This window comes from Solea solea, chromosome 18, assembly GCF_958295425.1.
Source record: "Solea solea chromosome 18, fSolSol10.1, whole genome shotgun sequence".
NCBI lineage: Eukaryota > Metazoa > Chordata > Actinopteri > Pleuronectiformes > Soleidae > Solea > Solea solea.
The window spans coordinates 10,704,425-10,722,236 of NC_081151.1; the positions used below are offsets into that span (position 1 = coordinate 10,704,425).

General features: G+C 40.5%; 1 protein-coding gene across 3 annotated transcripts in view; it reads right to left on the bottom strand.

The window, feature by feature from the left end:
* The window catches only part of ppp1r13ba (protein phosphatase 1, regulatory subunit 13Ba), a 54,546-nt gene that overhangs the window by 18,381 nt on the left and 18,353 nt on the right, over nucleotides 1-17,812 (bottom strand). For 2 of the 3 annotated variants that reach the window (XM_058615364.1, XM_058615363.1), the window contains exons 3-5: nucleotides 16,094-16,201; nucleotides 12,925-12,986; nucleotides 1,391-1,486 (exon numbers count right to left, since the gene is read on the bottom strand). In XM_058615364.1, the coding sequence (XP_058471347.1) occupies nucleotides 1,391-1,486; nucleotides 12,925-12,986; nucleotides 16,094-16,201 (266 nt within the window). Of the gene's footprint in view, nucleotides 1-1,390; nucleotides 1,487-5,437; nucleotides 5,681-12,924; nucleotides 12,987-16,093; nucleotides 16,202-17,812 lie in introns of those variants that run through there. The other variant, XM_058615365.1, reaches the window with a different exon arrangement.

Genomic DNA, 17,812 nt, shown 5'->3' on the forward strand with positions numbered 1-17,812 from the left:
TTTGAAACTCTCCAAACATTGACAAAGGCACAAAACCAATGGGGCTAAACAGAGGAGATATTAGAAAGAAGAAAAGCATAAACTAAAGACTCATAAGTAAATACACAAAAAAGAATGAATGAATGCATACATAAATAGGAAGTAAACACAAGATTACTAAAAAGCAAGTCAAGTAAGGACATTGAACATTGTGCAAATATCAACCGTGTTAGCTGCTCTTTTGTTTTGTACAGGGGCAACTGTTGAAATATACAGCTCCAATATCTTGAGCACAAGGAAATGTGGTTTCTTGATTGAGAATTTGCATTAATGAATGTGAAATTCAGTAAGAAGATAGATCAGATTGATGTGAAAAAAGGCATCACCGTCCCTTTTTTCTGTGAACACAACAGCCAGATATAACATTTCAGAAAAAATACCGTCAACTACAAACGTGTTAATGTCTTGTCAAAGTATATGTGTGAATTCACAACACCAAAATAAAGGTGAGACCGTTTCAAGGTGCATAAAAGACCCAAAAAAAAACACCACTGTTGAGGTGGCACACAGGAAAATTATGAAAACGATGTCATTATAAAACAACCTGCAGAGAGAGAGAGGGGGGAGAGAGAAGGAGAGAAGCGGGACCTGCATTTTTGTGATGCTGACTGAGGCGGTTTACACTTCTCTCTCTATCATGCCAGCACAAAGAGTAGAACTGAACTGTGTCTCTCTAAACCACACACACACACTAAAAACACATTACATAACAGTAGCTTGTTTTCATTACAGAGCCACAGGAGTAAACGTCTATGCAATGTTCTGAACTTTTGTTTTTCATGGAAATCCTCAAGTTGTATCCCAGGATAAGGCAACGGAAACTGTGTCCACAGGACTGGAGAGACTTTTCCAGGCAGAGATGAGAATATTTCGTAACCGTTTCATTACAAAGGAAGGAAACAATGATTACACGCCGTTTTAGCAGGGGAACTGCTGCTTTTAAACACTGCCTAACATCAGCGTGCAGCAGCAACAGTTCAAAGCTGGTTGGAATAGCCCATCTCTGTATTGAAATGGGGAAACTCTAAGGATCCCTCTTTCTGGCTTGTAGACTACTTCCTGGAGGTGAATTCTGCTTCCAAGTGTGTTTTCCTCTCCTTACCTCATTTCCTCTTAATTCAAAGGTCATGTGCACACCGGGATGTGTTACCCCGCCTGCCAGGGACTACTGCATTAAAGTTCCTTTTCCTGCCAATACTCAAGACCTGACCTGGATTACATGTTCTTCTTTTTCCAAGGAAGACACACACACACACACATTTGAGGCCTTGGCCCCTGCGTCCGACCTTTTCCGGCAGACGCCAACATAAATAACCTTACAGTTACTGACAGTTAATCCAATTTAATTTACCTTGGCGACCAACATCTGTTGCTGAGTCTCGATTTGTTGTTGTTGTCTTGTGGCCATTTCCTGGAGCTCAGAGAGGGTCAGCTCCACACGGGGAACCTATAGAGAGACAGAGAGGTTGCATACGTTGGTACAGTCTGTCCACAGAATAAAAAAGCCTACGCTTCTCCCTGTGACTTTCCATGACACGTAACGGAGCGTGGGATTTCTGCCCACAAGATGACACACAGCTGCACACGTTAGGTCATGGTGCACCTTCAGTGTGCTACAGAAATGTTATTAGACCGGCAGCTGGTGGCCTTGACAGAGTGACAGAATTATAGTATTGGTTGTGGGGGAAAATCCTATCTGTTCTGTCATTGCAGAGTTTTGACACTGACTTCGACAAGCTGGAAGAAATCAAACCGCACTGATTGTTTGTCCTGTGCTGTGTTATTACAGACGTGTGGACACACTGGAACACACCTTGTAAAGAGGCTGGTTGTACTTGCAGAGGTACAGGACGAGCATTGTTGCTATGACTGTGCTGAATGTTCTGAAATGTGTCGATCACTGTGTGTGTGTGTGTGTTTGGTGGGATGAGTTTTATGGGTGGGGTTGTAGGGGAGAGGAATGCCTTTAGCAGACAACAGCGGAAAGCTTTAGCCCAGCCACATCCTGCTATTGTATATGCTCACTCATGGACACATACAAACACACACACACACACACAAACAGCATCTGCTTTGTTGCATTCATTTCCTGTATACAGTGAGGCTGGACAATGCTATATGTTGTTGGGGGAAAACTATCGAGCTATTTCCTAAACCTGTGCTGACGTAACAGTTACAGCATCCCTGGCGGTGATAATAGATGACCGAATCAGCTGGAAACCACATATTAAACATATACAAAAGTATCAAGAAGCATAGCAGTATTGAACAAAGCTAAGCACAAATCACTCTGCATTGTTAACTGTTTAATACTTCTTCCCTATACAATACACCCACTACTCATTCTGCAAAATAAAGCACCAAGGATGACTTATAAGGCTGGTTACATAGATCACACAGTCTGATTCTTTTTACAGTCAAAGTCACTAAAACTTAAACATCTCATAGAATTACAGACAGCAATGATCTTATTTAAAGCAAAAAAAACAATCTGCTACAGAATTCTACATGGAGGACGTTTGTGGTGTGAAACTGTGTGATGGAGGAGGAGCCCAGGGAATGTTCAAACATAAAACAGTTCAAAAATATTTTCGCAAGATATAGGGAAGAGGGTTCAATGTTGTCTATGCTTTTTTCTTTTTTATTCATTTATCTATAATTTCTTTGCAAGCACAATTCAGAATTTAAGATGAATAATTGTACTTCATCTTTTGGATATGTAAATGATCTCAGGCTGTCCTTCATTAACCACTTTTGTGTTGTTTTTTTGTTTTTGTTTATTTCATTTATATATTATAAATATACTGTTTGCATGCTGAATATTATTAAGTTTGTATGCAGTGGTGACATATAGTAAGCACCGACTTTGCCTTGTGGGCCCCTAGTGTCATGAACCAAATTTCACAAATTCAATGCGAGTATTTTTTGCTCAGGTATGTTTATATAGATGGTGAAAATGAAAGACATTTTTTATCAGATTGCCTAGGTTGTGCTGAAAAAAAATGGATATAAGAAACTCATTCTTATAACCTCTGTATATACTGTATGTTTAAACATAGTAATGTAAAAAAGCACCTGAAATGCTCTGTGTTCTAAGAGTTAAGGCATTTCACATCTTACGTCTGCTTCGGTCTATGATATCGTGTTTGTGAGTCAAAGTGAGGTGTGGTTAGGTTCAAGAGCGAGGAAAAGATCCGTTTTTTCCTCATAGCATTAACATCTCGTGGATGATACTGTGATGTTTGGTCTCGTCCTAATCTCATACTGTGGTCTGCTACCCGCCCACCACCTGTGGTGAGAAGTTTACTGGAAATATTTCGCTCTTCAAAAACGTTGACCCACATGGAACATTTTTTTTTTCATTCACATCTTTTTCTTGTACAGAATGTACAAATGCAACATTTGCAGAAAAGTAAAACAGCAACATTTCTTTCTGGGTGACCTGACTGTAAAATATGCTGATAAATACTAGGACAGAGTTTTGTTAAATATATCTGCACACATCTCATTGGAGACTTTGGTTCCATGACTCAGGGAGAAAGCTGATAAAAAATGAATCTGAACAGAGCCTTTGGGTTTTGGCAATGCTTAGATATGAAAACAGTAAAACTAATTAAACACATCGGCTACTTAATGGCTCAGCATTTGGAAGCTCTATCTTTGGCAGCGTGAGCAGCATATGCTTAATATTAGCATCTGTGATTAATGACTCTGATAACCACACTGTGCTATAGACAGCATCAGGCGCGTTGTGGCCGAACTGTGGAAATTCTCACTGTCATTACGCAAACGCACAGTCTTCCAATGCATCATGTTTTAGATGATGACAGTATGCACATTGGACTGGTTTTCCAGTCAGTGGTGCCTCCTATCATTAAATAACTGCTGATGAATGAGATTCTGCAGATCCTCACTTTGATGTGTATTATGCTAATGCACTCTGGACCAGTGTCAATTTACAGAGACCAGACAGTGCCAAAATAATCCCTATATCTATGTGGATAATTCAAGCAAAGCTACAACTCTCCTGGTAGAAGTCCACTGTAATAACAATGCCTGTTTTGCTGACACTGTCATACATGTGTTCGTTATTTGCTTGCAATGTAATGCGTCCCGTTTTTTTTCTGTTCACGGTGTGTACCCCGCCTTTCGCCTTATGTAAACTGGGATTGGAACCAGCAGCCCCACGACCCTTACGTGAAAGATAAAGTGGTAGACAATGAACGGATAGATGGTCTTCCACATGAAGTAACTCATCCTACAGCTTTGAGAGAAGATCAAATTTGCAGTTACATGCAGAAAAGTGTGTCGTAAACATTGCAAAATTGTGAAAAAAAATTCCCATTGGAATCAGCAGAATATCATGGTCAAAAATAACAAGACCCAGTTAATATAGCGACATTGCAGAAAGTTTAAACTGGGTTAGTAGGTATTTTAACAGCTATTACAGTTTTTCCTAAATCAGTGCATGTTTTATGGGCTTTTGGGGCAATTTAAAGTGGAACTTTGCAGGATTTTGAACCTAATTAACAGCTTTGGAGTCATTGTGAGCTAGGTACCGGCTATTTTAGATGTTCATTGTAGCAGCATTGTAGCATTTTTACGAACGACGTCTGTTGCTGTTGTGTTTGTTGAAAACAAATGTGCATGGCCAGGTGAGGGGAAGGGAGGGGGGGAACGCGTGACAGCGTCTTGCTTTTTAAGTCATTTTTAAAGTTTCCAAAAGTTGCATTTTTAACTATGATTTTTATCTATGATTTAACCCACACATTTCAAAGAAAAACAAATATGATTTCAGTTGTTTTTGTTAGTAATGTTCTCAGTAATATGGGGTGGAGTGGCTCAGTGGTTAAGACTGATTCCATGTGTGCTCTGTGTGCAAAGACTTCATGGTCGCAAGTTCATCTCCACCCCTGGCAGGTTGCACTCAATTCCCTTGTAAGTCGCTTTGGATAAAAGCGTCTGCTAAATGACATGTAATGTAATGTAGTAGTATACAGAAGGTGCCAACTATGATGAAATGAGAAGGTGTTAATCTGCATTATGTCCTTCATGTGAAACTGTATTTAAAAAGGTGAGTCTGCCTTAATTAGTAGCAAATCATGGATTGTTGGAGCTTACTAAACAGCATTTTAAAATCAGCTTGGTCATCAAAATAGAATAAAAACACCGCCTGCACTGTGTTGTACAGCATCTTGCTGACTTTATCTGCAGGACTAAAGACCGCTTGTCAGTCAGTGACTGTGGAATCAAGCATTACACGATTCCCGCAGCTACAGAAAAGTTCGCAGTTCACCTGTCATGTATTCTGCTGCCCGTGCTGTTTCTCCTGCAGACTGCGCTGCCCTGACATTATAACATGCAGCTCCTCATCAGTTTCCCACTGTTCTGTATTTACCTGCAGGCTGTCCCATGTGATCCTGCAGGAGCGCACTTTAATTTTGCTGCATTGTCCTTCAATAGTAAATTCCTGCACCAAATCCACCTCATTCCACTCCATCCTCACAGGACGCTGCTCACAGACACAGAGAGCCTGAAAACGCTTTCAGCGAGGAAAAACGTTGGCTTGAGGGAGGAAAAAAAGCCCGGGAAGAGAGGTGGAAATGAGAGCGATCCTTATCACAACTTTCCCTCTCGTTCTCCTGCTGATGTGCTGTGATTCATAACACACTCTCCCCCTTGCGTCCCCTCTCTCTCTCTCTCTCTCCCTGTTGTTCATCTCACACTCCCTCCCTCCCTCCCTCCCTGTACCAACTCTCCGTTATTGGTGTGCTTACATATGACGTGTGAACAGAGTGGAAAGCCCACTGCATGTGACACAGCATTCAATTACTACAACCAGGCAAACACACAGAAGGGATGACATTCACTTCATCTTTCAATTCATTAATCTTTTTGTGTGTCCCTCCATCCTTTTATTAATCACTTTATCTTTTTTCACTCCTTCTCCCCACACAACTTCACCCTTTCATCTCTCCTTCAGTCCTTGTCATTCCTCTGCAGCTCTTTGCTGCAGCGACATCCCCTTCTCTCTGTCAGACCTCCCCCCCTTCTCCTTCTCCCACGTTCTCTCAAAGGGGAAATCACTGCACCATGGTCTGATGGGGCACGACTGTTAGCTGCTCTCAGTCAACACCTCTCCTGTCAGCATCTGATGTTTTAAATGACGATGATGATAATGATGATGATGATGATAAAGATAGATGAACGGCAAGGACATGAAGCATGTGTGTGTGTGTGTGTGTGTGTGTAGACACAGACTTATGCATGCTGGAGTAACAGCTGAGTTCTGCTGCGTCATATTTTCCTCTGCTCGCTTTCTCGCGCCCTGAAACACACACACATGCAAGTAATGATGAAAGCAGAGTGATTTGTTTTCTGGTCTGGGTGCATGCATCTGTGTGAGAGAGAGTGTGTGTATTTATATTTGTATTTATATCTTAGTGAGGTCCAAAAAACATAAAAACCTATCTTTGCGGGGACATTGTCTGGGCCCAACAACTTCAAATAGCTTTTTCAGGGTTTAGACCTGGTTTTAGAGTTTGGGTTAGAGTTGAGTTTAGGTTAGGGTAAGCGTTACGGTTAGGCACTTAGTTGTGATGGTTAAGGTTAGGGTAAGGGGCTAGGGAATGCATTGTGTCTATGAGGTGTCCTCACTATGATATAAAAACAAGGTCTAATGATGTCATGTATTTTTAAAATCAAATAGCTGTTTTTTTTTTAACATTATTGATCAATGATTTCTAAATCAAGTGATCTGAGGGATAAGGACACATCTGCACCTCCTCTTGGCTCTGTTTCAGTCTCACAGCCAGTGTGTTAAGTGGGGAAAAAGTAAGATATCCATGTACGTCTGTCAGTATTACTAAACCCTTTAACACTAAATTGTGAAAATCTTCGGTAAATGAAAGACACCTGTTCACAGACATCTAATTATTTCGACTACATTAAAATAAAGTAAAAACTGGATTGATGTATTATGCTGCCCACAAGGACAGAAATGTGGCAAGAAGTCAGTGGCATAACTAAACATTAGTGAAACATTTTAAACAGTTCCTTTTTCCGGCCTTTTTCCTGATAGATATTGCTCTTTTTTTAAGAACAAAAATAAAACCTCTAGACACTAGAAACTAATTGCTCCCTGAGAAATTATTATTCTGGACCATAATAATGAATTGGACAGAAAAAATAAACTGAGTGCTGGCATCTCGTGAGTGCCGGTATGCAAATAAAAGTGCCAATACTCAAAATAAAAATTAAGAAGTGCCGGTACTGTCGGTCCACTTCACTTGGCTGTTCAGACTATACCTGCAGCAATGACACTAACTTCCTATGCTGCAAAGAAACCTAACAAAGTAAACATCAGCTGGTGGAGATGGAGACATTGCCTCAGGTCATCTGTATGACATGAGTTCCTCTGTCTGTGCTCATATGATGACAGACAGCTACAAACAGGGAAACTTTAATCACCTGCTGATGAAACGCAACAATCAACAGTGGAGCGTTAATACTAAGTTGTTATTAATGCCCGAAACTTGAAGACGTGAAGACTTTTGTATTCATTCTTATATAAAATATAGGATTACATTATTGTGAGATTAATTATTTACGTTAGCAGCTCTTCAGAAAGGGGAAAATGTTGATAGCATAAATAATTGGCTCCATGTTGAGTGAGTGTGAGTCTGGACCATTTAAACCAACGAAAACCAAACATTTAGCTTTAGCTGAACAGTGTCATCTGTTTGGAGTCAGTTTGGCCAGTTTCAGCATATATATACCTGCTTTTATTTGACTGGAAAGATTAGAAATGATTCTTGGCTCCTTGTGATACTAAAGCTACAATATTCCAGGGGGTGGTTTTCACTGGCAGAGGGTTTTTAGGCTATAATCAGGTGAATCAGCATTTTCAGCCTGCACTCTTATTACACTGCTCTGCCACGACTTCAGGGAGAAGAAGTAGCTTATGACTGGTAAACACATAACTGTATTCCTCTGAATCACAACACCATCTCTGTGTTTTGACCTTCACCAACATCTTCAAACTGTCTGTCCTGAGGCAGTGATGTGGTTTAAGTTTAAGCTCCTGAACCAAACAAGTTCTCCTATCTTGGTATTTGGTATTCTAACTGCTATTTATTTTTTATTCAGGAAAACGTCGGAGCACCAGCTCATCATCACTACATGCTGGCTCCATTTTTCAATGCCATGATTCATTTTTGCAGAGCTTTATAATGTATTTACTTAATCGTGACAACCTTAATGTGAATAGCAAGGGTGCATCAAAATCCCTGACACGTATTCACGTTGCTGTTGCTGTGCCTTTGGTAAGAGAACATGCGAGAACTAAAAAAAAAGCACCACATGAATCTAAAGTCCATTATCCAACACAAAAATGCACAGTAGAAGGTGACTGCTGGTGATCAATCATTAAAGTCCTCATGACATGGTTCTCCTAGCATTATAAGAGTCCACATATTTACGTATTTCACGTTAAAATGAGCTGTGAGGGAGGGTGTTGTCCAATAGCACTGAAGCTACAACACAGCATGATGACATAATACTGTTGCTAAAGTTTCTGAAGACTGAAGTTTCTGAGGGAGAGGACGATGATGAGGACATTTCTGGAGCGAGGCCATAAGGTGTTTGAACCAATACGTGATGTCGGGGGGAAAGAAAATGCAGACTCATCCCCCATGATGCACTTGATACATATCTGAATGGTGTATCGTGTTGGGGCTGGACATTGAAATAATCATACAGCGCTCAACTGGAAGGAAATTAGCATACCCCCCATGAGTACATGCTGAGTCGTCAAAAAATCGAAGTGCCCTCAAAGTGGATTTGAGGGCAACGCAACCTCTAAAATCCAATAGGAATATTGTATAAAATTCTTATCCATCCATCCATTTTCTCCCGCATTGTCCAGTGTCATCACAGAGGGTCACACAGAGACAAACAACAATAGATATTATATTAAAACCTTTGTTTAACAAGGAATAAATACTCATTGAGATTAAAAATCTCTTTTGCAAGTGTGTCCTGGTGTACATAAAGGGCAAAGATACAACCACTCAGGTAAACAACTTATGGGTAAGCACATTATTCAATTAAATAAATAAAGTGCATTTAGGCCAAATATCTATTTCTTTTCCTCCATTTCATTTTTTCCTAATTCAGTACAGACCCTTGCAACTGACAATAGGAATAATTCCTGTGATCGAAGACACTAGCTGCCTGTTCTGATGAATGTAGGCGTGATAGAAATGTGATATTTTAATATCACATGGTTGTATATGGGCATGTCTGTGACATTTCAAGCAACATATTCATGATTAAGGCCCGAAAATGTTGATTTTTTTTTTGTTGACTTTAAGGGGAATTTTCTTTGAAACATTATGAAAGTGGCAAATATCATCTTGCGACTGTTCTCTGGCAAATATTATAATCTCAGCTATAATCTGAAGCACATGGGAATAGTTTACCTTCTCAATTTATGAGTATTATGTTTCCCAACAGTGTATATGTTCTCTCTTACGCACACACACACACACACACACACACACACACACACACACCTTGTTCTGATTATAGGTTACTCAATGAAACCCATCCCCTTCCCATCTGCTGTACGCCTCCAGTAAAAATATTCCTCCTAATCTACAATAATAGCCCACAGACATTCCTGCAGCCCCAGCTGGGCTGAAGGGGAACACTCTGTTATCAGAACCACCCCAGCGAAGAACTTTCACACAGCAGGGTGGCCCGTCCTTTAAGTGAGAGGTCACGTCTTCAAAACACAGACCAACCAAAACACAACTTGTCCTTACATGTGTCCAGAATTCAGTCAAGAAGAAAGCAGGAATAAAAACAGGGGTGAACAGACAGATTTGGGGGAATACTCCATCACCAGAACACATGATGTCTGCTGATGTCCCTGGAGCCTGACTATAATACTATATAACATATGGAGGCTTTTCCAGTGAAGACATATTCATCTTAATCACAGCACCATCTCTGACATGAGTCCTTTACATGATCCTCTGTCAGGAACACACAAACACACAGCTGACCTGACCTGGCATCTTCATTTATCCCTCAGCAGCGCTCTCTCACCCACACACACACACATGGGTTAGAGTTACACACGGTTGGATCAACAAAATTAATCATGAGCGTGTGTTAACTCAAAATGTGTGACCGTAACCATGTGATCGTTGAGAGGTCAAAAGGCAAGGTTTGTCAGAGGACATGCCCACACGGTCTCATGTCCAAGTCTGCACGGAGAATACTGTAACGCTCTTACCTGAACACAACAAGTGACCACCTCACATTGTTTCATTTCAAACAATCACAGGGAATTCTACTCAGAATCATGTTAAACAGGAAGTCATAAACAATGCAAGATGTTAACGCTTCTGTTCTGCGTGATTCATGGGTATTCATGTCCCCCTCAAACCCGTCACCACATACTAGCTCTCAATGAAAAAGTCAAAAACGTGTTTTTCCTTGTGTCTCCACTGGGAGCCATAGCTTCATTGAAAAACCTAAGACAAACTGATTCAAATAATTATTTAGGAGTGGTACACTGCACAGAGCCGAAGAAGCAGATGTGAATTTTTTTTAACGCATTTGCTCATTTAGTGCACGTTTGTATGTCTGCTCTTAGTTTAAAAAAAAAACTCCCAAAGTCATTAATTTAATTTCAAGTTATTGTATCTTGTAAATAAACGAATGATGGCTGAGTTCCATATGGCTTCCTCAGCTTCAGGATGCATGTTGGCTGCCTGTCACACTGTCCTGACTTACATGGACTGAACAGAGCCATAGTTAATGTGATCTGGAACACCTGTGCATTTCCCACTAAAATGTGTCAACATTGCTGCTGTGAGGAAAAAATGGCCAGTGAGCCACATACACTTTTCATGCAGCAGTCTCCTCTTCTTACACTTCTGCTCTCCTGCTGTTTCTTAAATTGCTTTCACTAACTCCCAGCTGCGTCCTACAAGCTGAAAATGACACAGTTGATGTTATTTAACTCTTACTTTCTTTCTTACAGCCCTTCTACAGTAGTCTGCATGCTAATATGTGTCAGGGCAAGATACTTAACCCAAAGGTCCCTCTACTGGTTGTGCGACCACTGTGAATGTGTGTATGAATGGATGTGAATGGGTAAATGTTGAAGTGTAAAGTTAAAGTGAGTAGTCATCCAGAAAAACACTCTTTATAGATAATTGACCATTTATTGTAGACACATCTTTGCCCTGCAGCTTGTCATAAATGACAAACCTTGATATGTGAAGGAGCACACACACACACACGACAAAAACACATTCTCAGAACTCACCCCGTGGCTCTTTTCTTGACTCTTTGTTGGTGCTCTTTTAAACCAAATGTGGAGGACGAAAGACAAGACAGGGAGACAGAGACTTGAAGACGAGTGTGAAGACGTGCGGGAGGTGAGAGGACGAGGACGAGACGGAAGGGGAGGAGAAGCTGTTTGGCTACCTGACAATCCTCTTAGCCTGATTATGTCATGGGACCAAGCTAATCCTAGCTTCACTCACTGACCACCACACACACACACACAGTGGTTAACTAGCAGACTAAACAACACCAAAACACAAACATGGCTGGTGACTGGCTAACCAAGGCCTCACCAACATGTACAAACAGAATGTCTCATAATGTTAAATATAATGGCCGACATGGTCCAAAATAGCATTTAGCATTTAGCAACATGAGGTCATCTACTTTTTTTAACCCTATGAGTCATTACTTTGTGAAGAAGATAAAAGCTGGCAGAACAAAAAAACAGTTAGCTAATGCTAATTAGTCATAAGATAATTCCCATCTTCTCTGGAAGTTCGGTGTGTGTGTTTATGTGTGTGCTCACATGGTTGTTGCTGGTGGAGAGGTATAATCATCACTATCACTGATAAATGCAATAGGTGACACAAACACACACACACACACAAACACATACATAACCAAAACAATATTTTTAATTCACAGAAGTGAATAAACATGCAACAGTGCTTTTGTGACACATTTTTACCATTGAAGTCTGCTAAAGAGCACAACCAGCTAATTAAAATTATATCAAGGAATGTGTGCTCCTTGTGTATCTGGGATGGGTTCAATACCTGAATGCGTCTTGTGTTTAAATGTGTACATTTTGCACATTTTAATAATGAATAGTACAGTATATACAATAAATTGTGACATGGATTGTAAAGACCTTTTCCACAGACAAAAAGTGACACACAGTGAATGTTGCCTTAATTCGCATGCATGACAACATGGCTGCCAGTGGGGACACAAGGAAAAAACAATTTTAACAACTGAACATAAAATATAGCCACTTAACTGTTAAGAATATGTTTATTGCTTTTTATCACAGTTAGATGGTCTTTGCCTGGAGAAAAGTAAGTAAGTTCCATAGACGAAAGCTATGATTTTATATCATTACACACAGTGTTTGATCCACTGTTCAAATGTGTCATTTTGTGAAATACTTTGTTTGGATTTACCCAAGCAAAGCAAATTTACCAAAAAAAGGCAGCAGTACCAGAAGCCCCTGTGTCCCTATAAGTTGAAGACTTACAGATTTTCTCTCTGGGCTTTGGTGTGGGAAAGTGAGTGGTTTACAAACCTCAGTTTCACGTCAGAATTGGAGGTTGAAAGGCCGGTTTCTGGGCCTGGCAGCGAGCTGGGTGCATGCAAAGCAACGTAGTGCCAACTACGTGTCAGTAAAACCACACGTCAAAAAAACCCTCACTTTCAAGCTAATCTGAGATGCATTACATATGTCGTGCCCTGCAGCTCAGCCCAGCTCAAGCCTCTCTCTTTCTCCCTCTCTGTGTGAGAGTGTGTGTGTCCACGTACCATGTCATTAGCGATCTCTGTTGATCCTAAAGTCCAGCTTTCATCCAAAGGCTGCTGACTTCCTGCAAATAAATAAACAATGAAAAGAAAGCTGAGTCGCGATACTGAAACATCACATTAAATTGGACTCTATTGAAGTTGAACCTGGTACGATGGACAGATTTTGAGGGAGGAAAAGAAAATATGTGCATAAATGTGCTTTCCTCATCATTTGCACAACAGATATAGTAAATCTACAAGGGGCTCTAGTTTCAGTATTCCCCAATGTATAGTGGTGTTGAAAGTGAAAGCTGTTATGTTTGTGTCCTTGTTGGCACTGTCTTCCTACTACTAAGGAAGTAGATGATTTTCTGGGCAGATTGCCTGCCGCCACTGCACAGAAACACAGAGGACACAGTGTTGCCTTACAGTAACGTTGAGTGAACACATGCAACAAATAACAAATTAATTTAGGTGAGGCACAGGTGTTCTATAAATATTCTAAATGCAAAGATAAAGCTGGAATTCCTCCTTTCCTAGTAGCTCCGTCCTCCTCTAACAGTGTGTAAACTATAAATAGTGGCATTTGTTCTAATGCCACTAAGACCAGACAGTTTCAATCTGGGCTAATCCCAGGCAGCTCACTACTGTTTCACTTCCAGTCAATAGAGCACTTGACAGTATTTCCACAACAGTGGTTGCAAATGTATCCAATAACCAACACAGTGCTTGGAGCCATGTTTACATTCGACTGACTCCAGCAGAACAGTTAAAACAGTATATTGCTTCACTCGAGACCTTTGTTCCATCCCAAAATGTCAACAATCTGCTCTCCATGACTGGCAGGGCAGGTCCAAGCCTTTATGTGGTCCGAAGCGGAGCTTGATTGTAGGGGCTCCCTCCCACTATCTTTGAGTAGCCGGTGCTTGACTATTATTGACAATGCATTTTAACCATAGATGGCAGTAAAATCACAAAAGTGTCCTAGTGTTAATTTGCACTTTTGTATTCAAAATGAAACACTAAGTATGGTCATGCTGATCTTGAATTAATCAAGTGAAACAGTTGATAATGATTTTGGGTTTTAAAACTTAGAACTAGGGCTGTCAAAGATCTGAGATTAATATAGCCGAGATTAATACTGCATGAAATTAAAATCATTTCATCTGTTTACTTCTGGTGTGCACTGACCTCTGACATGAACGCCAGGAATTATCCGTGTTAAACAGTCACTTGCCTGCAGTCAGTCAGATAGGAGCAAACTTTTGATTGTGATTAATGTAGATTAACGTTTTTTTTTAAATCTATTGACAGCCCTATATATAGCTAAAGATATCTTAAAATGTTTGTTTTTTTTGTTCACTTGTGGCTCTGGGCCGGCTCTGATGACTGGAATCATACTTGGTGACGGAGAGAGGCAAATAAATCTGACAAACATGATGTCCTTGTGTGGGAGTTGCAAACTCACCAAATGACACCTTCAATGAGCCACAGAGGGCATATGATGCTAAATTAGCCTTGAAAGAGGTGATGCTTTGGGGTAATGTGTTGCCCTGCGCCTCAGAGGACACTATAAGGAGTCAGGTTTATTACATCAGGTGAAGGAGCTGCAGAAAAGTTCGCTGGAAGCACAGTTTGGCTGCTGCCAGAGGGAAACAACCAGCCAGTCCAAAAACAGTGAGTCATTCACATCAAAGCCACATATGGTTTACATACTGCTGCTGCAAGCAGTAAAGGAGAAACGGACTCTTTTATCTCGGCAGCAGGTGGCCAAATGAACTGCTGCCCTTTATTTCTTTTTTTTTTTAACTTACTTTTCATACTCACCCAGTAACAGAGGGGCTGAGATGACAAGCTATGACTACATGAACTACAACAGACCTAAGCTTCAAAGCTGTTCATTGAAAATAAGTCATTTTAAATCACAGCACACAGGCGCTGCCCGTCAATCGATTGAATGCGACACACCATTTAATATCATGTTATAATGAAAACATGGCCTGTGACCTCCTCTTCCTCTAAACACATAGAACACAGACACAATATAATACACAGACACAATATAATACTATAATACGAGGAAATCTTTTTAAATGGTAATAATAAGACATCCGGTTGTAATTATCACAGTATTAAATGTATTACACTCAACATTAAATTACACATATATAAGCTTGTTTGGCGTTTCGATTACAGTTGTTCACATTATTATTTACTTAATTTGTTTCTGATCTGTTTTTACATCATTCCATATCAAAACAAGTACTTTTACTTTGAAATTCTGTGAAATATCATCATGAATATCTTGAAATGGAATATTGTGTCATAATTTTAAGCTCATATTGCCCACCCACTACGGAATAATTGTTTTTTTCCCCCCACTTTTTTTTCTCTAGACTGGCTCCCTCTTGACCAAACTAGACGCTCTTTGGCCCCCAGGTCGTTTGAGTTTGTCATTGCTGCTTTTATCTTGCTTTGATGCTGCCTTTTCAGTCTGGAAACAATGAATTCAGTGATATGAATCCATTGTTCCGACTTGCCTATAACTAACATAAACTTACCAAATGAGGCAGCAGTAGACCAACAGTGCATGTGTCCTTTGAACAAAAAATGTCTACTTCTTAAATGGACTTTGGTGCAGGGAGTCAGCGATTTTCAAAGCATGTTTTTCACTGTGCTGAAGCTCACTTCTCAGCACAGGGAGCACACAGAGCACAGTCAGCTGTATGAAACATGCTAACTGTGTGTAGTACTATCCTTTTAATTATGAAACCTTAATGAATGATGATGTTTTTGATGAATGAGGGGTAAAAAGAAGCACACATCAGCAGGTGGTGAGGTTGACTTCTCCCCGGTGGGAGCATCTGTGCACATGCTTTACTGTACGAACACACAAATACAGTGTGACAGAATAATTCATTTAATACCGAGTCAGCAGCGATGTGATTTTCACCAGCGTAACCACTGATGCACTTAGTTATTCACAGACTTTCATCTCATGTTTCAGCGGCAAACCAAACATCTTTGTGTCCTCGTCTCAGTCCCCTGTCTTCCGTCCATGTTATGTAACAGTAATCATCTTATCTGGCCAATTACTGACCAAACCCATGACCTCTAAACCGCACACACACACAAACAAAACGCCTGTCCTTACTGTAAATAGAGTTAGTGTGCGTTTGTTTTGCTGTACCTTGTGCCCAGGGGGGGCAGTGTCTGAGGTAGAAGCTGACCTCATTCCTCCTGGTCCCCCACTGCTGAAGGAGATCCAGCATCAATATGTCCAGAGGAAGAACTCGCTCTGAGGAGAAACAGAGGGTGAGAAGATGAATAAAACCTTTACCATGACACCAACTAAGCATCTTTAAAACAATAAATAGAAGTAGAAATAAATAGGGGCGTCATGCATGCAACTAATCCTAATTTCTGGAGGATTAAATCCAGATGAAGGCAGTAACACAACATTAGGGACGCCAACCACTGACCAACCATGACTTTTTGAGCAATTGAATGCTGTGAGCTGGGACAATGTATGAGACACCTCATTTTGTCCTCTCGCACGTTGTATCCTGTCACACAGATGGTAAAAGAATGCAGTGGTTTTGCTATTGTCATACTACACTGTACTATGAAATATGAAATGTCCCTGAACGTCCCCCAATTTATACATTTTAAAGTAATAGTTTTGGTTTTCTGAAGTGTTGTTGGATAAAGGTGCTGACACACAGTCAGAGACATGGGCGCTCACCATTACTGAAAACATGGCCACCGGCAGGGACACGGCGGAAGGAAGTATAAATAACTGGACCTGAAATGAACTTCCCCTGTTTCACGGTCCAGCAACCGCCACTGATAAAATCCCAGAAACAGTCAGAGAATGAAGAAAGCCAGGGCGACGAAGGAAGGAAGATAAAAGTTTTCATAAAACGAATAAACCAAACAATCTCCAAACACAAGAGGATGACAATGACGATGAAGATAGCGACGGTGAATGCCAGAGAGGTGGGACTATGACGTCAATGTTTTCCCAGAGTAGTGTTTTGGTTTGTCTGCATGGGTGGAATTTTGAGATTTTCCCACTCTGTGACCTGTTATCAAAGAAAATAGCATTTCAGGGCTCCCGGAAACCCTGTTTCTGTGTGGATAAAATACAATAATACAATTTAAAAACTCAAGCTGGTTCCCTGCTCAGTGTGTCAGTGTCGTACACAACTACACTTCAAAACACCTGATCTATCACTTTACAGTGCAGGATAATTAAGAATAAAACATAACCTCTTTGGTAGAGGTAATAAAAGTGGCCTGTATGTATGCATATAGAATATATTAAAAATGTGTACAAATTCATACCTAAACAGGTTGGTGTGCTTTGTTGTGCAATAAAAGCCTTTTCATGATAAATAGATAGAAAGCAGGAAGATATTATTTACACATGAAGTATAACATTTTCATGATATTACAGTATTATTGGGGTATTAAGTGGCTGACCATATGAAAATGTGTATTTCTATCATTAAACTCGCACATGTATATGTTTAAAGTGAACGGGAACAAAGAAGTGAAGAGAGTGAAGTCATGTTTTCAAAGGCCAACACAACACAACACAACAATATCCTCACAGACCACAAACACATCAATCCATCACCGCATAGAATACACACATTTAATACACACAATGGCTTTGTGGCCTCACTCTCACATCATCTCTGTAAGGCTGCTGGACGCCTGAAGGCAAAGCTTCTCTTTACACAACAACACACTTTACACCGCCATTTATTATGAGCTCCTTCACGGTGTCACCCTCGTCTAAGCATCAGTGGCCTGGAGTATCAGAGCCATTTATAGCCCGGCTGACCGCTCACTCACACCTCACTGCTACACAAACACACACACACACACACACACATAACAC